Source organism: Colletes latitarsis, chromosome 3 (assembly GCF_051014445.1).
Source record: "Colletes latitarsis isolate SP2378_abdomen chromosome 3, iyColLati1, whole genome shotgun sequence".
Classification (NCBI taxonomy): Eukaryota; Metazoa; Arthropoda; class Insecta; order Hymenoptera; family Colletidae; genus Colletes; species Colletes latitarsis.
In genome coordinates this window covers 30,317,731-30,343,572 of record NC_135136.1, presented here as the reverse complement: position 1 = coordinate 30,343,572, position 25,842 = coordinate 30,317,731, and the positions used below count along the sequence as shown (strand labels likewise).

The window sequence follows — 25,842 nt, the reverse complement described above, 5'->3', positions numbered from 1 at the left end:
CTTTAAACCCTTGTTTCACGATTTACTTTCAAGCAGACGTATTTGTTCAGACTATTTAATTGGTAGCAGCACTCTGCATATAATTGTTATAAATGGAACTAACATAGGTAAATTTTTGCTAAATTTTTCAGTGTATTCCCAAATATGGCATTTAAATATTTCAAACATATTGACGAATGTAACCTGTCAAAGTTGAGTTTGCACAAACAAATCGAACAGGTAAGACTTTTCATTTTCAATTTTCAATCAAAGGGTTAAGCGAACAGTCTCGATTCTCTATTATTTCGGATAATGGAATCTTTGCTGTATACAGGGTGTTCGGCCACCCCTGGGAAAAATTTTAAGGGGAGATTCTAGAGGCCAAAAATTAAAAATTAAGTAATTTTGTTTAACGGCGTATAGAAAAGTTGTCTAATACTTTTATGTAGGTACCAATGAGCTCTACTTCAGAAAAAAGTTTCATTGAAATATATTCACTATTGTTGAAGTTATGAGTGTTTGAAAATTGGATCATTTTTATGGGTTTTTTCTCATTTTGCGGGGTCAAGGAGCAACTTTTCCAATATTTTTAGAATTTCTGCATATTCTTCACTAAAACACACGTTGATTGCTTTTTTAAACATTAAAATCATCCAATCCGTTCAGAAGTTATGATGTTTAAAACATACGCATGAAATTTCAGGGAAAAGTATGGTATATGGTCAGACATTACATTTTCGGTGAGGAATTTTTTTCTTGAAAGCGCGTAGGATTTCGGGGATATGCCTATTGAACAAAAATGATTGTAATTGACCCTTGCAACAAAAGAAAATTTTTCCAGAACGATTTGAAATTTTGTTTTCGCAGAAAAATTTCTCGACGTACTGAATTTTTTTCTCAAAGCTGAGTAGGATTTCGGGGGTATGTCTATTCACCAAAAATAATTGTAATTGACCCCCGCTACCGAAAATAATTTTTTCAGAACAATTTGAGATTTTTTTTTTTCGTCAAAAAATTTAGGCACCTATCCCCTATCGATTTTTCTTAAAAATTCGTTTTTGATTTTTAGTAATTTTGTTTGACGCCCTACAGAAAAGTTGCCTAATACTTTTTTGTAGGTACCCATGAGCTCTACTTCGGAAAAAAGTTTCATTGAAATATACTCACTATTGTAGGAGATATGGCTCTTTGATAATTGGACCATTTTTATGTGGTTTTTCTCATTTTGCGGAGACAAGGTCCAACTTTTCGAATATTTTTGCAATTTGTACATATTCCCCATCAAAATACGCGTAGTTTGCTTTTTTAAATATTAAAATCGTCGAATCCGTTCAGAAGTTATGACGTTTTAAAGATTCGCATGAAAATTCGGACGGACATTCCTGGCCAGAAATTAGATTTTCGGTAAGGAATGTTTTTCTCGAAAATGGTTAGGATTTCGAGAGTATGTCTATTGAACAAAAATGATTGTAATTGACCCTTGTAACTGAAGAAAATTTTTTTAGAACGATCTATAATTTTTTTTTCGCCGAAAAATTTCAGAATCGACTTGAATTTTTTCTCGAAACTGCATAGAATTTTGTGGGTAAGTCTATTCACCAAAAATGATTGTAATTGACCCCCACAACTGAAAATAATTTTTCTAGAATGATTAGAAATTTGTTAATTTAATTTTTTAATAACTTTTTAACGAAACCTCAATCAAGACATTGCTATTCTTGATTTTCGTTTTATTTTGGCCTGTAGAATCTCCTATTAAAATTTTTCCCAGGGGTGGCCGAACATCCTGTATAACACTTTTCGTTCAGAATGATCGAACATGCTAGAAACATTTATTCCTTGCCGCAAGGTATATTCTGTAACAGTTATCGTCGATACAATGCTTGATCTCGACTACTGAATTCAGTTCAACTCACTATCGCGTCCATTCCGTTGAAAAATACATGCTCTCAATTAGTTTGAGTATTGAAGATTCTACTTTCTATTGTATATCAACGATGGAATTTCACCCGTTTTAATCAAAACTAGTATGTTTATTATGTTTAGAGTTTTATAAATTGTATTTAATAAACCTTTAAGCGCTGGTACTTTACCAGTATTATAGAAAATACGTTTAATCTGCCCTATAATTAATGATGGTAATAAATCTCTTGTCTCATCTTACAAAAACTCATCAATACTAAAAATTTAATATCCAAAGTATTCGAAGACATTATTTTCGACAAGTCTTTATGTAAAAATTTAATAATCAATGAGCAACGATTATTAAATTTTCATATGTTGACTATTTGTTCTAACAAATGAAATTTCTAGTCTATCACTATAGCAAAAATTGATCATAATACTCATAATCATTAACCAAATAATCCTCACAAAGAGTAATCTAGTAATCTAACACAGCATTTGTAATTTGCAGTCATTAATCATTAATTTGCAATCTAATCATAATGAATACGCATACTCATTATGGTAATAAAATCGAAATTTAAATGTTCTCCATCAATATTCATTATACAAATAGATACCTACAGAATCGTAAACTATTGTTTCTTGATAAATAATTTTACAGTTTGCAAAATTAACGACATTGATAAAGAAAGAATTGACAAATATGATAATGCAAAGGTTCAATCAGAATCCTTGAATACTAACATATGAGATAATAAAATTCAAATTTGAGTCAAAATAGACCCGGGGTCGCCATTCGAGACACTTTTGTTCGATCATTAAAACACGTCCAATTACTCTAGGCTGCTTGTAAAAGGGATAATCTCCTAACAATTAATAACTGATAAAACAAAGTTTCTTTCGGATACTTAGGCAGTTGCCGTAGGCTGATAAGAAAAGGTCTGTGCCACGATATCTGATTGGGATAAGATAAAGTACCTTAAGTGTTACGATTTAGATCCCTGAGATCGCACGTTTCGAGGTCACGGAATTGAACAGTACCAAAGATCCAGCCGGACTCGAACGCCGATTGCTGGAATTCCCTTCATCCCGAGAGTGTACTGTCTCACTCGTAGGTAAATTCCGGGGAAAGTTGGTGACGTTAACTCGCGAAACTAAGCGCCAAAGGTAGATTTAACTAAATCACCGTCGACTTCCGAGCGAAGTCTCGTCTTAAGTGGTCCCTGTGAGATATGCCCAGCCGGAACTTAACATCGGAACCTTAAGAAATGGTAACCAAACGTCTTCGTCCTGGCCATTAAGCGCGGTTCATTGTCAAAATAAATTAGTCCGCGGGAGCTAAAGCCCTCCAAGTTCGAACGAACGTTGTACCGACTGCTTTTTGATACCGTTGTCCGCCATAAATTCACCGCCGGAGATTCAGCCGGTGTCGAGCCGAACGAATCCAGGGCCGCGATAAATCTGTCGAGCGACGAGGTAAAGAATTCCCTTTGCATAGCTTTCCAATCAGTCCCTACGAGTTCCGGAACGAACTTATTGGGGATAAAAAGTTTCCAGATCGTCTACAGTTTCCCGTTAACGTTTCAGCGAAGCAGTTTTTAAAATCTCGAAATCCGCTGGCGGCGATTTGTCTTAAATGTTGTTAATAAAACTTTTAAATCGACCCGTAAAAAGTTTATTTGGTGAAAGACACGTCGGAATCGAATTAAATGTTTCTGTGAACGTTACGGTGTCAGAAATTGTTAAAATCCGCTGGATTTTCTATAAGAATAAAATTCTAAAGAAATTATTTTCTCCTGTAATTTATATATATCCTGAACAATTTTTATCGAGAATGTAAATTATCAATGATTGTGAGAATAATTGCAATTGGATAGATTGAAAAGATTCGAATCTAATTCTCTACATTCTAGCCTTGGTTTAGTCCCTCTTCAGGAGAATATACAGGGTGTTCAGCCATTCCTGGGAAAAATTTTAATGGGAGATTCTAGAGGCCAAAATAAGACGAAAATCAAGAATATCAATTTGTTGATTGAAGCTTTGTTGAAGAGTTATTAACGTTTAAAGTTTCATACTGACCGGAAATTTTTCGGTGAAATTAAAAAATTTCAAATCATTCTGAAAAAATTATTTTTGATTGTGGGGAGCAATTACAATCATTTTTTGTCAATACACATATCCCCGAAATCTTACGCGTTTTCGAGAAAAAAATTCCTTACCGAAAATGTAATGTCTCACCATACCACTGATATATTTCCCTGAAATTTCATACGTATGTTTAAAACATCATAACTCCTGAACGGATTGGAGGATTTTAATGTTTCAAAAGGCATACAACGCGTATTTTGGCAAAAAATATGTATACATTCCAAAAATATTCGAAAAGTTTCTCTTTAACCTCGTAAAATGAGAAACACACCATAAGAATGGTCTAATTTTCAAACGTCCATAACTCGTATAATAGTGAATGTATCTGATTGAAATTTAGTAGTGAACTGGAGTTCATTGGTACCTACAAAAAAGTATTAGACAACTTTTCTGTAGAGTGTCAAACAAAACTACTAAAAATCAAAAACAAAATCGATAGGGGGTAGATGCCTAAATTTTTCGGTGAAATTAAACAATTTCAAATCATTTTGAAAAAATTATTTTCGGTTGCAGGGATCAATTACAATCATTTTTGGTCAATACGCATGCCCCCGAAATCCTACGTACTTTTGAGAAAAAAAATTATTTACCGAAAATATACTGTGTGGCCGGAAATATTTCTATAACTTTTTAACGAAGTCTCAATCAACAAATTGGTATCCTTGATTTTTGTCTTATTTTGGCCTCTAAAATCTTCCATTAAAATTTTTCCCAGGGATGGCGAAACACCCATCATAAACTTGCTTAGTTTCGTTATAAAAGTGTATAATTACAAACATAGCAAATATTTAAAAGAATTGAATGTCTGTCCTTAATTTAACGAACTGTTTTTAAGGATCGAAATCATAGAATGAAAACCAAATTTTGACTTCGTTGGAACCCCATAATGTAAATTGCTTGCTTTTATTCAAGAAATTATATTTGTAATATATGTATATGATATAATATGACGTCAAGGCATACATTTTTATGTAAAGTAAAATTATATGATTAATTTCCATAAAATGTAATGAAACAAACGAAATTTAAAAAAAAATTTTTTTTTTAATTAATCGTTCGTTTAAAAATATAAAAATATGCAGCATGTAAAAGGAAAAACTTGTAAGTGTACTAAAATTTCTGATAATTTAAAAATTGTATCTGAGCTTTTATCATTTGAAATGTGCATCTTTTTTTATTTGGGTAATAGAATCATTGATTGAATCAGAAATATTTATATCTTAGATCACATTTGTTTGACATCTATAATATACACTTTACCTACTTCTTAATTTAAGTTACTATATATCACATTTTTCCCCTGTATATTGTTATTCATAAAGTAAAATTTTCCACAAAGTATTATTTATAACTTCTTTTTTTACTTATGAACTTTTATATCCGATAGAGAGCTTACGTTGACGAAAAAAATTATATAAAAGTGTCATATTACCTTTAAAAGCATCAGATTGAAAATGCAATTCGCATAAATAGAATAAATAAAAGTTCGCATTCCACATTTTTGGAATTACTTTTTATAAACCTTTTAAGGATCTATGAATACGTAACATTCTTTTGTTAGTTAGACCACCAAAATATACTGATAAATTTTAATCGCTAAAGCCTAGGATAACTTGTATTACATCATGTATATATTATATAAACGACGAAAAACTCGTGCTAACCAATTTTCATCGAACTCAAAAATCAATCTCTTCGAAGAAACGATGATTTAAAATTCCAATTAAAAAAATGGCAACACTTTGAAGTTTGATTATCAATTTTTCTGTTATTTTTTTTAAATTTCAAGGGCTTATAGAAACAGAAAAAATAAAAATTTTACTGGTAAAATGTTAAAAGTGTACTAAACGTGCACATAAAATTTTAAGCCAATTCTGGTAAACATAGTTTCGAGAAAAACTCTTTCAAAGTTCTGTATCCCTATAACAATGACGTTGGCCATCACGTCCTCTAAACAGCCACAACTTCGTTAATTTTATGAGTTCAAGGATAAGATTTTGCAGATATATTTATCAAATTATATTCTTTAGTGAAATACAATAAAAAAGGAAAATCGGTTTTTTCGAAGGTTCACACTAGGATACCCCCTTAAACAATTTGTGACATACAAACATTAAACGCTACGAACGTTGAAAAAATATTATACATACGCAAACGACGCAATGCCGGTGCCAGTTAATTTTCACCGAACTCAATATCTACAAATTGATCGATTTGGTTCCGGTTACACCATCCTCGTCACATTTTTTCAGCGTATTTTCCAATACGTCGGATAGCACGTTCGTTACAACAGTGCGGATGTAAATCCCAGAGAAATCCTCTGGCCGACTCGTAACACACGTGCGATCGATTGACTCATCGAATCGGATTACGCGTCGAATCGCGCGAGAGGAGAAGGAAACTCCAGCAAAAGGGGAAGTCCCCAGCTGCACCCGCGTCCCAAAGTATTCCACAGCCGGTGACAAAGTTCGCGGAACGAAACGTCAGAATCTATTAAAGTCTCCTGCCAGTTCCGTAACCTTTCACCCCTTATTTTCGATTGCTCAGCCCCTTCGACAGCACACCCTCCCATCCCCCTAGATTCTCTCGACCGCTGCGTCTGGTCCTCCCGGTCTCTGGAAGTCAATCTCTTAAAAAGTTCTTCTTTCTCGGGACTCGTCTCACGGAGTCAAACATAAATCAGATTACTCCGAGCTCGCGGACCAAACCCCTTCTGCTTTTCCCACCCTTCGTCTTTTTCAGTCACGGACTTGCTATCCGTGCAGGGCACGGGACCTCGCTTTCTTATCGCATTTTCTTTCGTTTGACCGCTCTACGACCCACAGTCTTTTAAGGAGGTATTCTACTCTAAAGCGCAATTTTTTAACGGCACTCTGGAATTTTTGTTGGTGGAAAAAGTAAAACATTTTTATAACGAGTTCGATTACGTATATTTAGATCTGTATTCGAAGAATATCCACAATTTTTTTCATGTAAAAATATTCGATATTTTAGCGAAAGTCCTTCAAAACAAAACTCCAATCGTTTCGCTCATTAAAAATAGAAAAGTTGGTATGAATGTGGTTATAGCCGGAACTAGAGTTATCAAAAAATATTAAAGTCAGACATTTAACAACACTTTAAATTCAAAAAATCTGTTTTTTGTGCTTTCTGCCTTTAACGTGCTAAAGAAAATCCAAAAAATATCGTATTTGGAAAATCATATTGTTCAGGAGATAGTAACACGTGTGCTGAAGATTCCTTCCAAATTTTTTACTAGCCGGTTCACTGGAACTTGGGATATCGTGGCAACCATTTTGAATAACATGATTTCGACAGAATTGCGCTTAAAATTTGACATTACTGTGCAAAAAAAATCACACGTATAACTTTACTATTTTTCAGCAGAAATATTTTCGAGGACATACAGGGTGTTCGGCCACCCCTGGGAAAAATTTTAATGAGAGATTCTAGAAATCAAAATAAGACGAAAATCAAGAATACTAATTTGTTGATGGAGGCTTCGTTAAAAAGATATTAACATTTAAAGTTCTGCCCGTATTGAATTTTTTTCTCGAAAGTGAATAGGATTTCGGGGATAGGTCTATTCACCAAAAATTATTGTAATTGACTCCCGCAACCGAAAATAATTTTTTCAGAACGATTTGAAATTTTTTAATTTTATCGAAAAATTTAAGCACCAACCCCCTGTCGATTTTTCTTAAAAATTACTTTTTCATTTTTAGTGTTTTTGTTTGACGCCCTACAGAAAAGTTGTCTAATACTTTTTTGTAGGTACCCATGAACTCTGCTTCAGAAAAAAGTTTCATTAAAATATATTCACAATTGTAGGAGTTATGGCTGTTTGAAGATTGGGCCATTTTTATGGGGTTTTTCTCATTTTGCAGGGTCAAGGACCAACTTTTCGAATATTTTTAGAATTTCTACATATTCTCCACCAAAATACGCGTAGTTTGCTTTTTTAAACATCAAAATCGTCCAATCCGTTCAAAAGTTATGACGTTTTAAAGATTCACATGAAAATTCGGGCAGAGATTTCTGGCCTGAAACATGCTTTCGGTGAGGAATTTTTTTCTCGAAACTGAATAGGATTTCGAGGGTATGTCTATTCACCAAAAATGATTGTAATTGACCCCCGCAACCGAAAATAATTTTTTTTAAACAATTTGAAACTTTTTAATTTTACCGAAAAATTTGGACACCTACCCCCTATCGATTTTTCTTAAAACTTACTTTTTCATTTTTAGTAATTTTGATTAACGCCCTACAGAAAAGTTGTCTAATACTTTTTTGTAGGAACCCATGAGCTCTACTTCGGAAAAAAGTTTCATTGAAATATACTCACTATTGTAGGAGATATGGTTCTTTGATAATTGGACCATTTTTATGGGGTTTTTCTCATTTTGCGGGTTGAAGGACCAACTTTTTGAATATTTTTGCGATTTGTACATATTCCCCATCAAAATACGCTTAGTTTGCTTTTTTAAACATTAAAATCGGACCATCCGTTCAGAAGTTATGACGTTTTAAAGATTCGCACGAAATTTCGGAGTAACATTTCTGGCCAAAAATGATATTTTTGGTAAGGAATATTTTTCTCAAAAGTGGCTAGGATTTCGAGGATATGTCTATTGACCAAAAACGATTGTAATGGACCCACGTAACTAAAAATAATTTTTTTAGAACGATTTGAAATTTTTTAATTTTGTCGAATAATTTCACACTTACTCGAATTTTTTTCTCGAAAAGGAGTAGGATTTTGGGGATATGTCTAATGACCAAACAAGATTGCAATTGACTCCCGCAACCGAAAATAATTTTTCCAGAACGATTTCAAATTTTCGAATTTAATTGTTAATAACTTTTTAACGAAGCCTCCATTAACAAATTTATACACTTAATTTTCGTCCTATTTTGACCTCAAGAATCTCTCATTAAAATTTTTTCCAAGGGTGGCCGAACACCCAGTATAATTAATATTTTTTTTCGTCATTTCGTAAATCGTCAAAAGAATTACCTATTTGTTTATGAAAACTTGTGAACAACTAAAAGACATGTTAAACAGTTTTGATGCTATAAAATTCAAGAAATGTCCCGGTTCCTCCATGGACGGACAAAAATGCTTCTTTAACTCGCTGAAAAATTAACGTTCCATCGCACGCGGCCATCACCGTCCCTTAAAACAAGAAACGAGGGAGGATAAACGTAAACCCGAAAGTAGCTGCGACATCGTTCTCGCATTTGAACTACTAACTTTGTTAAAATTCCGCGCTTTCAACAGATAAGTATACGGGAGGAGGGTTAACCCTCCCGTTACTTCGGCGCTCTTTGTAAAATAAACAAGAAGAGAATGAAGTAATGGAACAGTCGAACGCTAACGTCGGCAAAGCCCCCCGATGAAAAGACCAATCGACCAAGCGGGTCGGGGAAAGAAATTTCCTCGGTTCGTAAATGTCAACTCGTATTTCCCGTCAGACTCTCTTCTCCGCCAATCGACGAACTCTTAAATTGACTAAATCCATTCCCTTCTCTCTTTCTCTCTCGCTCCCTCTGTCGTTACGTACTCCCCTACATACACCGGTTCACCCTCGGCGTTTACCAGAGTGTCCAGAGCGGAAAATATTTTCCACGGGGACAGAAACGAGAGAAAAGTTTTGTTGTCGGATTGTCCCGCAGTCAATAAACGAGTCGATTATATCGAGAGAAATACGCGAATACGACGGGACCGACGGGGGTTTCGGAGGAACGAGAGGGCTGGGAGACATACAGCTGCACGGAGGGTGGGGGAGCAAAAAAAAAACGAAGGAAAAAGTAGCGTGCAGCGGAAGTCGTCGATGTGAAATAATAGGAAGCAACGCTGCAATTGGAAAGTAATTAAAATCCCATCAAGCCGTCTCCAACTCCTGTTACCGAGTGCCGCGTTACTGCCTCCGATAGAATTAGCTTTTCGATTCTCATTATTTAGAGAAATTGCGACGCACCTCCGCCATTCCGCCTCCGGGTCGGAAATTCTCTTTTGTGCGGGGCTCCGATTTCCTATCGCTGTCGCGGCAGGCCGGGAACGGGATGGAAATTCGTTCCGTGATTAAAACGTTGAAACGTTCAACTTCACGTACACACGAAACATTCGCGCGCAAAGGTAGATTCGAGTCGAAGCGAGCACAGTGTGAATTTTTACGTCCGGAAGAAAGTATTTGAGGGATCGTTCTTTCACACCCCCCTCCCCTTTTTAATCCTCTGTTCGTTATGATTGGATTGGTCGAAAAGTAGTGTCGGAGTTTTCAGTAAGGAACAGTAGTAATTTGTTTCAAATATAGGAAAATTATTATACAACGTATTGACACTAGAACTATCGACAATTATAATGTATCTATTTGTACCAAAGAAATTAAAACGACATTGAAGAAATGTACAGGGTGTTCGGCCATCCATGGGAAAAATTTTAATGGGAGATTTTAGAAAATCAAGGATACCAATTCGTTGATTGAGACTTCGTTAAAAAGTTATAGAAACATTTCTGGCCAGAAATTATATTTTCGGTAAGGAATTTTTTTCTGGAAAGTGCATAGGATTTCGAGGGTATGTGTATTGACCAAAAATGATTGTAATTGATCCCTGCAGCCAGAAATAATTTTTTTAGAACGATTTGAAATTGTTTAATTTCGCTGGAAAATTTTTGCACCTACCCCCTGTCGATTTTTCTTAAAAGTTTGTTTTTGATTTTTAATAAATTTGTTTGACGTCCTACGGAAATTTTGTTTAGTACTTTTTTGTAGGTACCCATAAGCTCTATTTTGGTAAAAAATTTCAATGAGATACATTCACTATTGTAGGAGTTATGGCCATTTGAAAATTGGACCACTTCTATGGGGTTTTTCTCATTTTATGGAGTCAAGGAGCAACTTTTCCAATATTTTTAGGATTTTTACATATTCTTCACCAAAATACGCGTCGTTTGCCTTTCGAAACATTAAAATCCTCCAATCCGTTCAGAAGTTATGATGTTTTAAACATACGCATGAAATTTCAGGGAAACATATCAATGGTATGGTCAGACATTACATTTTCGGTAAGGAATTTTTTTCTCGGAAGTGTGTAGGATTTTCAGGGTATGTGTATTGACCAAAAATGGTTGTAATTGACTCCCGCAACTGAAAATAATTTTTCCAGAAATATTTGAAATTTTTTAATTTAATTTTTTAATAACTTTTTAACGAAGCCTCAATAAACAAATTGATATTCTTAATTTTCATCTTATTTTGGCCTCTAGAATCTCCCATTAAAATTTTTCCCAGGTATGGCCGAACACCCTATATATTGCAATGGAAATAAATGTTTAGTCATTCTCTTATAGAAAATTACGGTAAATAGAAACAGAAACAAATGGTAATTCCAGGATACAGTATTAAGTGAACAACTAAATTATAAATAGAACAAGATTTGTCAATCTTGACCGATTTGTTGACGAGCATAAGAAATTTTTTACGGTCAACCATTAATATAGTTTCAACAATGGCTTAAATAAATATTTATCTGAATATTTTGATCCGAGATTTGATGCTGTTCGGTAATAAGCAATGTTAACAACAGATCCTAGAAGAACTATCAAAGTGAGATGTTTTCGATTAACAAACATAAAATATAAGAGAATCATAAAATGCAACGTAGTAATAAACATTAGATTAAAAACGTGGCACTAGGTCCAAATGGATTGCATCTGTTATTAGTGATTCGATATGTATTACATTTGTTAAAAATTTAACAAAGAAATGTAAAAGCAATTTATTCCCATACAAACTGCATAACAAGAAATTGAAACACAAAATCTCAAAGACTGATGAGCAAATTTGTTTTTCTCTTTTTAATTTAAGAAAGAAACTTAAATTGTTCACTAATATCGTCATAGAAAAAATTCTTTTTATACAGACAGTCTAAAACAATATCACTTACTCCTGGAAAATATTATAATATACAATTTAGTTTTTGTTAGTTTTGGTGAATGTTCCTTTCGACTTAGTAGTTTGTATTATAGTTTGGCTCTTTCGACGCCATTGTGTATAAGTCTTCCACTTATACTGGTCATTCGTTCCAAACTTTATCTCTAAGTTAAATTGTATAAGTGTAGAGATAATTTCATACAATTCAGAACCATTATAACCTTATTATAATATTTCATTTGCAAGCACTAACGTTACAAAGACGAACATAAATGTCTTCCCAATTTCAACATGAAAAATTAATACTGAAAAAAGGTGACACATTTCTTTTTAAACGCCGCATTTATATCTTTGTATCTTTCTTTAATTTCCCACGAAGTTAATAAATATATTACGAATGTAATATTTTCTCAATTTAATTCGGAGCTGTTACAACACTGTGTGACAGTGCAATAAAGATTTTTGTACCTAATCAAAGCGATAAAAATTTAAGAATTGTCGGGAGTTAAGAACAATTAAGTAAGGAAAATAATTAAAGCACTTAAGTAGTTTTGTTTCTTGGGTGGGTCGTCCGTAACGAAAAACTGAAGAAAATGAAAAATATGAAAACTAGCATAGGAGAACGTTGTTTCGGTAGAGGGGATGAAGAAAACGCATTTACATAATGAACGTTACGTTTTGCTGCTCGTCTGAAACGCGCTCAATTAGAACCATCCTTTAAATAGTTTTAAGTCTGCCTCGTTTCTTTCGTTGCATTCTCAAATGGTTGCAGAATGTCGGAATTTCGTGAAATTTTCAGACGATCCCATGGTGAACACGGACTTCCCCGTTAAAAGGTACACGGCGGTGCAATACACCCAGCCAGCGGCCGGCATTTCTCCATTATCAAAATCTACCAGGCATTTGATGGAGCCGGATCCACGGTATTATTACACCCACCGAGCGCATCAAGAAACCATCACGATCGACAGAGACAATTTAAAACACGGTAAAAACTAGTCCCTTCTTTCTTCCCTACCCATTTGCACGGACCGTTTCGTCCAATCTCCTCAAGCTAAATAATTAAGAAAATAATTCTTATTTGTATTCACCTTTCTGTATAATTGTATATTTTTGGTATATAATCATCCTCGGCGTAATATATTTTTTGCAAACATTTGGTAAATTTTATTTCTCGCACTGACTATATAACTTTTTTAAATCTTCATTGAAACACACATAACATTACCTAAGAATATTCTTCGCTTCTATTTGGTTATATAACAATAGCATGGATACGCGATTTTACACTTTGAGATTTAGAATTTCTGTAAATTGAAATTTATATTTTTGATATCAAAATAGTGAAATTTTTTACAGTAATTTTGTCTTTTTATAGTATGTGATTAAATGTATTTTGACTTGATTTGTATATCCTCATTAGGAATTTTACGATGTACGATGTACTGTCGTAAACATTTGCTCACGAATGTAAACGTTTAGAAGAAACAAACAAATTCTTCCCTTACTTCAATAAAATTGAAATGACACGAGCATTTATTGATTGCTCGCAAATTTAGAAATCAAATGTGTTTGAATTTTCTATGAATGCTTTGTGCACGCTCGATGAAAAAAGTGAGAATTTCGTAAAGCACGCATCCAATTATTTGGCTGATTAATTTCACATAATTATAAAATGTAAATTATAAGTCATGGTGAGGAATAATGATACGTGCTTACAATTAATCGATTCATACATAATTACTGAGTATTCTGGATGTTCGTTTATATCTCTGCGAACATTTACTAGAATTTGTGAATTTACGAACAGATTATACGATGACCGTGTACACTAAACGAACCAAATTTCAATTGATCTAAACGTGCGTTTAAATTCGCAAATGTTCGTGACATATCGTATAAAAAATGTGAAACATCTTAAAAGATATCAATTTTTCAAACATGGTATCCTAATACTTCTTTAAGCAAAATACATATGCACTATTGAGGTGCACCGTTGCCTTAAAAAAACTATAACATCGTAGGAAAATAGACACTATCGTTTAAAAATAGACACTTTAGTAATCTTGTATAATTTACTTACTGATATATTGCTATAATATTGACAATAAACTTTTATACGTCGAAGATAATTGAACAATATTCAATCTAATTCTGATAATTCAAAGAAAAATGTTGCAAACAGAAGGTCATCAATATCAAGCAAAGAGTTTATCGGTACAAGACAATTTTCTATTCTTATTTCTTAATCACTATTTTGTTCTATTGTTAGACTACATACAAAATACCAATTCAATAAATTGTATCGCGTAAAATTTGAAACACGTTGACATACCGATCTTTGAATGCTTATATATTTTCAGTAAAACACTTACGAACATAAGTTTGTATGAACCTTTGTCATCTATTTGATCTCATTAACCCTTTGCACTCCTATGTCGAGTGTGACTCGACATCAATTTTTATCTCAGGAGCTCCTTCGTCAAGTCCCACTCGACATTTGTTCAAGTCCAAACCAAACAGATATCATACACTTAGAAATTACAGAATACAACAACAGTGTAAATAAAACAGATATTTTAACAGGTAAATTTCAAATAAAACACTTAAAAGCGTTGGTAGCTGCTGGTAACAAAATTGAAATATAATTCGGAGTGCAAAGGGTTAAAACGTAGTATAAGTTTGATCCCAGCCTTTTTGAACACCCTGTATGTACCGAAGGGTGCTTCAAACGTTTCAAAATTCATTTCTAACGATGGAAAGTTTCCCGTTTCAAGAATAATTTTCTCGCTTCAGTTATCAATAACGTCCTCGTTTAAATTAAAATTACAGAGACGTCGCGTCGACAGGAAGCGTCGCTTCTCATTCGAGCGTCGCGGGTACGCGCTAACAAACAGAGCTTGCGGAATAGACACAGGACGCGTTTCATTGAAAACGTTACCTTCTCCGACATAACCGGTGCTTTGTAATTCGTTCGCGATAATATTCTCGACGCGACGCAATTAATAGTTCGAAATAACGGCGGATCGTGATAACGAACTGTGCCTATGTATGCGTCGCTTTGATACGTGCACTCTAAATCCGCTTTTGTGGTTAATTCTGGATCGATATCGTCCCGAAGGGCAAGGAACGGTCCCTTCCCGACGCAAGGAGGGAAACAACCCCGTGGGTCGATCGATTCACCGTCACGATTGTTTTTCAGGTGTCGCAGCCGCTTACCGGCCGACCCCAGCGACGATTCGCGTGGTCACCGCGTTGCTCGGTGACCTTTGCACCGACGACAAGGATTGCACTATACCGAACAGCGAATGCTCCAACGGAGGTTGCATCTGCTCCGACGGATACGCGGAGACCAGCGACAGACAAGAATGCTTCGGTAAACTATTTAATATTTTATTCCACGTAGATTGCAGAAATTTAGATGCCCATACTGCAGAGGGTGAATCTACATGCTAGAATTTGAAAACGTCATATGAACACAGTGCTGAAGAATAACCACGAACTCATCTACATTTTTACATTTTTCATTGCACTGAAGCAGCAACTGAAGGCATCGTTTGTGTGATTTACTGATTTCATATTGTCGTTTTTCATTCAAAACAAACATGGCGAACAAAAGTTTTCATATAAGATTGTATTTTAGGTCTGGGTTAGGTTTGGGTTAGATGTGGGTGAATCTACACGTTAGAAGAATTTGAAAACGTCATATGAACACAGTGCTGAAGAATAACCACGAACTCATCTACATTTTTACATTTTTCATTACACTGAAGCAGCAACTGAAGGCATTGTTTGTGTGATTTACAGATTTCATATTGTCATTTTACATTTAAAATAAGCATGGCGAACAAAAATTTTCATATAAAATTGTATTTTAGGTTTTGAAAAAATATGGACTCAATATTACTTTTAAGTATTTTTCGATTAGTACTTAGTGAATTTTTAATTACTTGTAATAGTAGCCAGTCATGAACATTAACAATCAAGTTATTTAGAATTATATTTGGGATATGTATATTGATAGTTTCTCCTGATTGTAAACTTTCCTCGCGGGAATCCCTCATAGATTCTTGATAAGGTTCAAATTAAAATTGATACCTATCCTGCTGGAAAATGATGTTTTCATCTTCTATAATCAGATGCTCTATCACATGTCATATGTTTGTGACAGTAACGGTTGTGTATCTTATATTCTTTTAATATCTTATATCATTATATGAAACACTATATTCAAAATACACAGATAATTTATTAAGTACAGGGAGCTCGGCCACTTCTGGGAAAAATTTTAATGGGAGATTCTAAAGGCCAAAATAAGACGAAAATCAAGGATACTAATTTATTGATTGAGTCTTCGTCAAATAGTTATAGAAACATTCCCGGCCACACAGTATATTTTCAGTAAAGAATTTTTTTCTCGAAAATGATTAGGATTTCGAGGGTATGTCTATTCACCAAAAATGATTGTAATTGACCCCCGCAACCGAAAATAATTTTTTTTTAAACAATTTGAAACTTTTTAATTTTACCGAAAAATTTGGACACCTACCCCCTTATCGATTTTTCTTAAAACTTACTTTTTCATTTTTAGTAATTTTGATTAACGCCCTACAGAAAAGTTGTCTAATACTTTTTTGTAGGTACCTATGAGCTCTACTTCGGAAAAAAGTTTCATTGAAATATACTCACTATTGTAGGAGTTATGGCTGTTTGAAGATTGGGCCATTTTTATGGGGTTTTTCTCATTTTGCAGGGTCAAAGACCAACTTTTCGAATATATTTAGAATTTCTACATATTCTCCACCAAAATACGCGTAGTTTGCTTTTTTAAACATCAAAATCGTCCAATCCGTTCAGGAGTTATGACGTTTTAAAGATTCGCATGAAATTTCGGGGAACCATTTCCGGCCTCAAATTAGATTTTCAGCAAGGAATTTTTTTCTCGAAAACGCGTAGGAATTCAGGGGTATGTGTAATGACCAAAAATGATTGTAATCGACTACTGCAACCGAAAATAATTTTTTTAGAACGATTTGAAAATTTTTTTTCGCCGAAAAATTTCTCCATCTACTCCCTGTCGATTTTTCTTAAAAATTTGTTTTTCATTTTTAATAAATTTGTTTGACGCCCTATAGAAAGTTGCCTAATACTTTTTCGTAGATACCAATGAGCACTTCAAGAAAAAGTTTCATTTAAATATATTCACTATTGTAGAAATTATGGCTGTTTGAAAATTGGACTATTTTTATGGTGTTTTTCACAGTTTACGAGGTTAAGAACCAACTTTACTGATATTTTTGGGATTTCTACATATTCTTCACCAAAATACGCGTTGTTTGCCTTTTGAAACATTAAAATCCTTCAATCCGTTCAGGAGTTATTATGTTTTAAACATACGCATGAAATTTCAGGGAAACATATCAGTGGTATGGTCAGACATTACATTTTCGGTAAGGAATTTTTTTCTCGAAAACGCGTAAGATTTCGGGGATATGTGTATTGACAAAAAATGATTGTAATTGCTCCCCACAATCAAAAATAATTTTTTCAGAATGATTTGAAATTTTTTAATTTCACCGAAAAATTTCCGGTCAGTATGAAACTTTAAACGTTAATAACTTTTCAACAAAGTCTCAATCAACAAATTGGTATTCTGAATTTTCATCTTATTTTGGCCTCTAGAATCTCCCATTAAAATTTTTCCATGGAGTGGCCGAACACCCTGTATATTTCATTTTCAGATAATTAAAAGCACGTGTTTGTATGACACTTTCATTTCTCACTTTTTCTAATATGTAGATTCGCCTCCTATAGAATGAACCTATATATATTTATAGAGTATTTATGCAGGACAATTTTGTTTCTCTGATCACTCGCCAACACATTATAAACACAGAAAGAACCTAAAGTAATGAAACAATTTTGATAACAGTCTTTTCATCATCTCGAATATTCCATATTTCTTAGGTCCACCGAAGGATAATGAACGAATCTAATTAACCTGTTTTCAGCTAATTACGTGCCAGTCACACCGACCGAAGAATTCCGTGCCTGCCTATCGAACCCCTGTCACGCAACATTGACGTGCATTGACCTGCCCAATGCAACATTCGTTTGCATCTGTAGGCCGAATGATACGAGACTATTGTGCGACGAGAAGATCAACAGGAGGGATTACGAAGTGCCGTCGTTCGATGGCAAGAGCTACGTAAGGATGGACAGATTGAAAGCTTACCACAAGTTCAGCATCGAGGTCGAGTTCAAGACATACGCCGACAATGGGATTATACTTTACAACCAACAGAAGAGCGACGGAACCGGGGATTTCGTGTCGTTAGCCATCGTCGATGGGTCAGTACTTGTTATCTACCGAACTCTCTACGATGACATGCTACGTTAAATTTAATTATCAAATCGTTCGCAGAATGAACAATTTTCGACATAATTTTGTAGATAACGTAACGATGCTTCGTTTCCCTTTCTAACATATTCACTACCCACGAGCCTCCCGTTGTCTGTTCAAATGTTCCTTTACAATTTCCTCCACAGATTCGTGCAATTCCGATACAATTTGGGAAACGGTCCAGTGGTTCTGACCTCTACAGAGAGAGTTACTATGAAAACGTTCCATCGCGTGGCGGCAAAGAGGTACCACAAGGACGGTATTCTAATTTTCAACGACGGTGAGGACGTGCTTGGTCAAAGTCAAGGAATATTGAAGTCGCTGAACCTGAACCAGAACACGTACATCGGGAATATGCCAACGAATTACTCCAAGTACGTATCTAATTTAGGAAAATATTTTCCAATCCTCCATTGTATGAATTTTATTCTATTCTTCGAAACAGAAATTATTTCTTGTTTATTCATACGAATCAATCTTTTCGAATCTGTGCATGATATTTAAAAATTAGTAACTTTATATTGTATTATATATAATAAGATGTTTCAAGTCGATGAGGCAAGCCAAAACATACAGATTCCTTGTACAAAGAGAAATTGAATAATACTTTACCATTGTAACTGAGGCAATAAAATATTTTTTTGTGCATTTTCACGAGTCCAGTAGCTTCTAAATGCTGCATAAATATTATTTTCAAAATGTACAAAGCGGATCTTCAAACTCGATTTTCTCAAGAATTAAGCTCGAAGCAAATAAAAGTAATTCTATACTTTTTATAAAGACACCCTTATACAAGAAGGGTGTCGCCTCCCACAAGCGCTCGACCAACCCCTCGGTTGCTATATATACATTCCTCAACCGACTTCTCAATATCCCAGTCATCTAAGACAGGGCCTGCTAGGAAGCCTTACTGATGAGTCCACTAGCAGGCCGGGATGAAACACTCCCCCTCTCCTTTTCACGCCTCCTACAATTTCACGAGATCCTACCCGTAGCAAAGCAGCGCCACAAATGCTTTATGGAATAGGATTTGTATGCTAGTTTAAAAAAACAAGACTATCGCGCAATCAAAGTAAATTTTTCTCGAGATTTTCAACTGATAATCTTCATTTCAGGGTATACAACAACATCGGCACCAATCATGGCTTCCTCGGTTGTATTCGAAAGATGAAGATCAACGGGAACTTCGTCGACCTGCACGTGGGCCACGACAAAGACATCCTCGAAACCTATCGCGTTAAAGAGTGCGGCGAAAACGCGTGCGCCAATCTACCCTGTCAAAATGGCGCCACGTGCCAACCGATTTTCGAGGAGGATCTCTGCAACGGTCGCGAATGCAGACGGATGCAGAAACGGGGGAAGGGAAGAAACAAGACCGGCGTGAACATTGTGCGTTGCAAAGGGACGCATTGCACCTCTATAAATCAACGAAGGCCGAAGAAGAGCGCGAAGAAACGTTGCACGACGGCCAAGTGCGATTACGATTACGAAGTCGATTACGAGAACAACTACGAGCACGGGAATTACGCCGTGGAAAAGTACGAGCCACCCGACTACAGGTGCATCTGTCCGCCACAGTTCACTGGCAGAAACTGCCAGGAATCCTTGGATCCCTGTATCGGCGAACCTTGCCAGCACGGAGCCACCTGCGATATTCTTCCGCAAGGCGGTTACGTTTGCAAATGTCCGCCGGGTAGGACTGGCGAGCACTGCGAGATTCGTGAGTTAAATTATTTACGACATTATTGTAGCAATATTAGTAGGGTAGACCAAAGTTCGGAGGTAACAAGTTAAATATTTTCAAATATTTGCTGCTACCTCGAACTCACTGAAACTCTAACGATGCTGCTTCTACTATTGAAATCAAAAGAACCTGGCAATGTTGTTGCATACCTTTTTATTATTTAGTGCATAAAGAATTTTCTATTAGAATTTGAAACAATATTATAAAAAATACAATTTTTGAAACCAAAGTCATTATCCACTGTTATTATAAATGAAACTCCTTTGACTTTTCATTTGAAGGTTGTACAATACTACTTAGTACATTAATATTTTCGAACATTTTACCTACTGAAAAGTACTGATCGATGTGGCAATCAAATTCAAATCAATTTCCAGAATAATTCTAGTAATTTGTCTAATTGACCTCAGTATACAGGGTCTCACACACATACACTTCTGACATAAAAACCAAATCAAGCAATAACTAATCAGTTTCTGCTCAGCTATAAATTTTTATTCCAAAAAAGTCACGGGTGATCTTCATTTTTTAAATAGTATTGTATGTTTTTTACTTCATATTATTGTAGCTCGTGTCAAGATGGATTCAACGACCTTGTATACCACAACCTTCGTTATTAATAGTAATATTAATCAGAATGTAAAACCCAACCTAGTAATTAGACGCACCAAAACCTCCCAACACAAATTAATCCAAGAAACTTGCCAGTATTGTATCTCGAATGAAAATATTATTAGAGAGTGGATGTAACTCCCAAAATATACACGTGGATTAACTTTAACTTTTCCGATTATTTACAGTGGATGCTGAATTGACAGAACTGCTAATACCCGAAATGTCAAGCGATGGTTTTCTTGAACTCCCGTGTCTAGAAGGGGTGGCGAAAGCGTTCTACATTGTACTATGGTTTCTTACACGAGCAAACGATGGTTTGCTGCTTTACAATGGCCAGCTGAACAATGGACGCGGCGACTTTATCAGTCTAAACCTGGTCCACGGCAAGCTGGAGTTTAGATTCAATCTTGGAAGCGGTATCGCCAATATCACCTCTCCGGATCCTGTCACGCTTGACACGTGGCATTGCGTTAGAATCAGCAGACTCGGTAGAGAAGGTATCCTTCAATTGGATGATGGAACGGTCGCCAGAGGATTATCCGGACCTCGTTTGACGGAACTGAACCTCGAAATGCCACTTTACGTCGGTGGTGTTAAGTACGTTTGAAAATGAATTAAAAATTTTCACCGAATATTTTGAAATCTACACCTGAGTGAGCTTTTCTAATAGATGATAGAAAATTAATCCTTTACTAGTCTGATCGAGTAAAATTAATTTGTTATAAACGTGTCGAACCTTCCATTGGGCACTCTTTAGTATTCTTGTATGATTTACTTACTGATATATTGCTATAATATTGACAATAAAGTGAACAATATTCAATCTGATTCTGATAGTTTAACGAAAAATGTTTCAAACAGAAGGTCATCAATATCAAGCAATTTTCTATTCTTATTTTTTAATCACTACTTTTTTCTATTGTTAGATTACATACAAAATACCAATTCAATAAATTGTATCGCGTATCATTTAAAACACGTTGACATGCCGCGTTCAGACAGGAAAACAAGTAACGAAATTTGTTTCCTCGATAAGGATTATTATTCCGTATCATATTTATACAGATTGACCCACGAAACTAGGCCAAATCATAATAGATGAAATGAACTGTACTTCGGACATAAATTATATTATTTTAACGTCAGATGATTGAAATGAAACATAACATTATGTTTCTGAATTGATTTTTCTTTTTTATATGGTTTAAAGATATGAAAAATGTTTCGAATTTTTTATACAAAAGGCATACTATTTTTCAAATATTTCATTCGAAACATTTTTTTGTTAGATCAATGAATTCACATTAAACATGTTATAATATTTCACTTCGAACACGATAAGCAAAGTAAATACTCATGCTTAGAATTTTGTACTTTTTTACAGACATTGGCGAGAAGTTCATCGTTTAGCTGGAGCCCGGACTGGATTGGATGGCGCAATACAAAGATTGATGGTGAACGGGAAAACGTATCAGAATTTAGCAGTGAACGTCACCCAGCATAACACGGACATTTACGATGGTCTACCGTGTCCTAGTAACAAAAATCCTTGCCACAATGGCGGAGTGTGTTTGCCTCTTCTCAATAGCTATCTGTGCAAGTGTGCGAACGGTTACAACGGCCTGCATTGCGAATTTTGTAAGTTCGTTCGATTCTAATATTGTTTTGCACGAGTTTATCAAAATTAAAAAACGTCAAAAATAAATATTCATTCCTAGTATCCAAGTGAAAATTCAGTCGAAACAATTTATTTACTTAATTTTGACGTGTCTGCCACGGCTACAAGCCTTCTTCGCGAATAGCATTACGAATCAACAATAACAATTTACTGAAATTATACCAAAGAAAATACAAAATCGATTAGTATATACAAAAATATACATTTTCATTGACGAATTGAGATAATTTTGTTTTTTGTTATTAAATAAAAAGAAGCATCGAGTCCTTGTGCCTCAACAATTTTAAAATTCTTTATCATTGTTATATGTTTAATAAGTATACATACATATATGTATTTCTTTTGGTTACGAATGTCGTCTCTGAAAAAGACTTGCAACCATGGCGGAAATGAAAAGATTGAATAAATTAATGGTTTTCTCTGATATTGTACTTATAAAATAAGGACGGAATATTTATTTATTTTTGATTTTTTAATTTTGTAAGTTCATCTTCGACTTTTGCCAAGTTATTAAGAAGCCTTAAGAAAATTTATTGTTTCGTATTTCTATAAACGATTTACGAAGACAATTTGACATTTCGGAACCATTAAACAAATCCTTTATCATATTATTTTTATCGTAATTATACATTTGTGGTAATTTACATTATAAACTTCTTATATAATCCACCTGAAATGCATTTATAAATGTAAGTTATTAAATCCCTGATAGTAATATATTCTACCAAATCGTGAAGTTTCTACATGTATGAAAAAACATAAAAGAATCATTTGCAGATTTAGAAATCTAGACGACAGTACTATTTTATTAAATAATATTAAAAATGTAGGAATATGGCTGCGGTAGGAATTAAAGTATCGATGAATTTAACACACAATTACTATGATTTATTTCTGTACTTTTTAGTCATGGGTTACGACGTGTCCACGAAGATATTCGAGAGACCGGTGCGCTTCGATGGCGAGAACTTCTTACAGTTCAGGCATCGCAACGGAAGAAGGTAAACCGCTCAAACAATTCGAAACAATTCCATCATATATTCTTAGATCACTGCAGCACACCTCTTGAGGTATTCCTCAATTAGGGGCACCAAGTTAGGCTGTCCAATAAAATTAGTAACGGTAGACTGACTAGATCCTTACGAACAAAGTATCACTAACCTTCTGATTATGTAACACCAACTAGTACTAACTCGACTAACACTACCCTCGGCGAGTACTTTGAGGAGTCCTACTCCGACTACGACTTGGAGGAGGACGACGACTACGATTACAACAGTTACGATTACACGGAGTAAGTTTCTAGGAAGAATGGCTGTGGTGTACTCGTTTGAGGGAGCTATCGTATTCCTTGTGTCCATGTATTATCACGTGTATGATCCCCATTATTTTCGAGTAGAAACTGTCAATGATATATCCTTCAAACCTGGTTATCGAAACTTCGAAGTATAATATAAACAGAAATCAAACGATTCGTTTTTGTACTCCGATTGCTCAACATAAGTACAAGGTAATATTTGTTGGTTTTGTAAGTAAGTTTCACACCATGTATTTTTTCTTAGTATAATTTCTATACTAGAAAAAACAACATAGTTGAAACATGCTCAGAGAAACAAGCATTACCTTGTTCTTACATTTCTTGAAACATAATATTTCCCGAAACTAACGTCCCAGGACATTTTGGGGATTCCAAACAATTATTTTATTTCGTTCAGATTTTCAAATCAGAATAATAAAAGTGATTAACGTATGTCAGATAAATACAAAAACTTGGCTAGTGATGGAGGAAACAGGTTTGAAGGGGTAATAAATATACTTTCATTTTTCACTTGGGTGTCATGCTTGCCTGTATGTGTAATGTCCTTGACCTATGGCACTGTAGATCGATGTTGAAAGATTCGTGTAACGAACAGCTATTATGAAGAATGATATTTTAGGCGCAGAGGTCAACAGTCGAACAAGTTTGAGCTGAGGCTGAGAACGACGGACTCGGAGGGTCTCATTGCTTGGATCGGAAGAGGAAAAGTCGAACACCTTATGTTATCGTTACACGGTGGCCAAGTAGTGCTTACGCATAAAACCAGAAACGAAGAAATATCGTTAAGAAGCACGGTTTGTATTAACATTTTCTTTATTATTGTTCTCTTACCAGCGTCTCTCAACACTCATAATTTTCCGTTAAACTACGTGATCCACGTTACAACATCCTTGTTTAGTAGTTTCAATAAAGAGCATCTCTCGATCATCAATTTTCAACAATTGATTCTGCGTATAAGAACAATAAAAAATAAACATATGTCTTATTTGTCCGGAGTATTCGAGTTCCAACAAGGTTTGGAAGGATGGAAACAGTTGAATTAATTCTGAAAATGAAATTCCAATAACTTAGAATACTTTTTATTCGCAGAAGTATATTATCATCCTTGACGCGTTAATTGCCAGACCATAACCATCTTTTACGGGACTAAAACTATCTCCGACAGTTGTTGACCACGTGATCTAAAAGTTTTATAAGGAGAAGCGGTATTGAACTTGTCACAATTCATAAATCCTACCCAAAAGTCCTACTACCCAAGTGTTAAATTGCAACGGTTTGTCTGACTCTATCGATGTAACGTTTCAGGAACGAGTGGACGACGGCGCGTTCCATCATATCAAAGCATCGAGAAGACAAAGAGCATCGATGATACAGATCGACGACTTCCCCCCAGTGAAAGTATCGACGGAGACCACCCTGCTGACGACGAACGGCAAGCTGTTCGTCGGCGGCAAGCCGGGTCACCCTGGCATCAAGGGCTGCATGAAGAACTTCGTGGTGGACAAACGACGACTTCAGCTGAGGAAGTCAACTTCTTCCAGGCGGAAGATCGAGCTCTGTCACGACAACGACGTATGATAACGAACCCCGGAAACGACGATCGTCAACGTGACGTCGCCTCCGGCCACGCTCGTCGACTGGACGACGCCTTTGTCCACGACGAGTTAGCATCAGCCTAAATCTAAAAACCCAAACGCTGGAAGGGGAGAGGGGAATGGGGGGGAGTAAGGGGAAGTCCTTTGGAAGGTGTCCGTTTCCGAGCAAAGGAAACCGAAACGAAACGCGAGCCTTTGGTCTCGAACGGGTCGAGGGAACCGGAAACAAAATGGCGGATGGAAGTGAAGCCGAAGCCGATAAAGAGACACGTGATTCCTGCCAAAGCCGTACCGAAGGAAATATTGAAGGGAACGATTATCGTGCCGCTGGGGAACGAAACGCGAACCCAATGATGTAACCGGCTAACTCCTATATTTATTTTCGTTCGAATAGTATAGAGACAGAGAGCCTACGTTTGTCGTGATCGTTCTTCGAACAATCGGACGAAGTGTAGGGAAGACATAAGTAAGAGGAAGCATCGCGTTGAATGCTACGTTCTCATCGAAGGACAATAAT

General features: G+C 35.4%; 1 protein-coding gene across 3 annotated transcripts in view; it reads left to right on the top strand.

The window, feature by feature from the left end:
• Positions 1–25,424, top strand: part of LOC143340550 (agrin) — a 903,627-nt gene extending 878,203 nt beyond the window's left edge. For 2 of the 3 annotated variants that reach the window (XM_076762655.1, XM_076762654.1), the window contains 11 exons: positions 12,772–12,960; positions 15,175–15,348; positions 17,984–18,323; positions 18,522–18,749; positions 19,491–20,095; positions 20,920–21,331; positions 22,119–22,372; positions 23,320–23,413; positions 23,599–23,706; positions 24,350–24,524; positions 25,036–25,424. In XM_076762655.1, coding sequence (XP_076618770.1) covers positions 12,772–12,960; positions 15,175–15,348; positions 17,984–18,323; positions 18,522–18,749; positions 19,491–20,095; positions 20,920–21,331; positions 22,119–22,372; positions 23,320–23,413; positions 23,599–23,706; positions 24,350–24,524; positions 25,036–25,308 — 2,852 coding nt within the window. In that variant the 3' untranslated portion in view covers positions 25,309–25,424. The remainder of the gene's footprint in view (positions 1–12,771; positions 12,961–15,174; positions 15,349–17,983; positions 18,324–18,521; positions 18,750–19,490; positions 20,096–20,919; positions 21,332–22,118; positions 22,373–23,319; positions 23,414–23,598; positions 23,707–24,349; positions 24,525–25,035) is intronic. The other variant, XM_076762656.1, reaches the window with a different exon arrangement.
• The last annotated feature ends 418 nt before the right edge of the window (positions 25,425–25,842 follow it).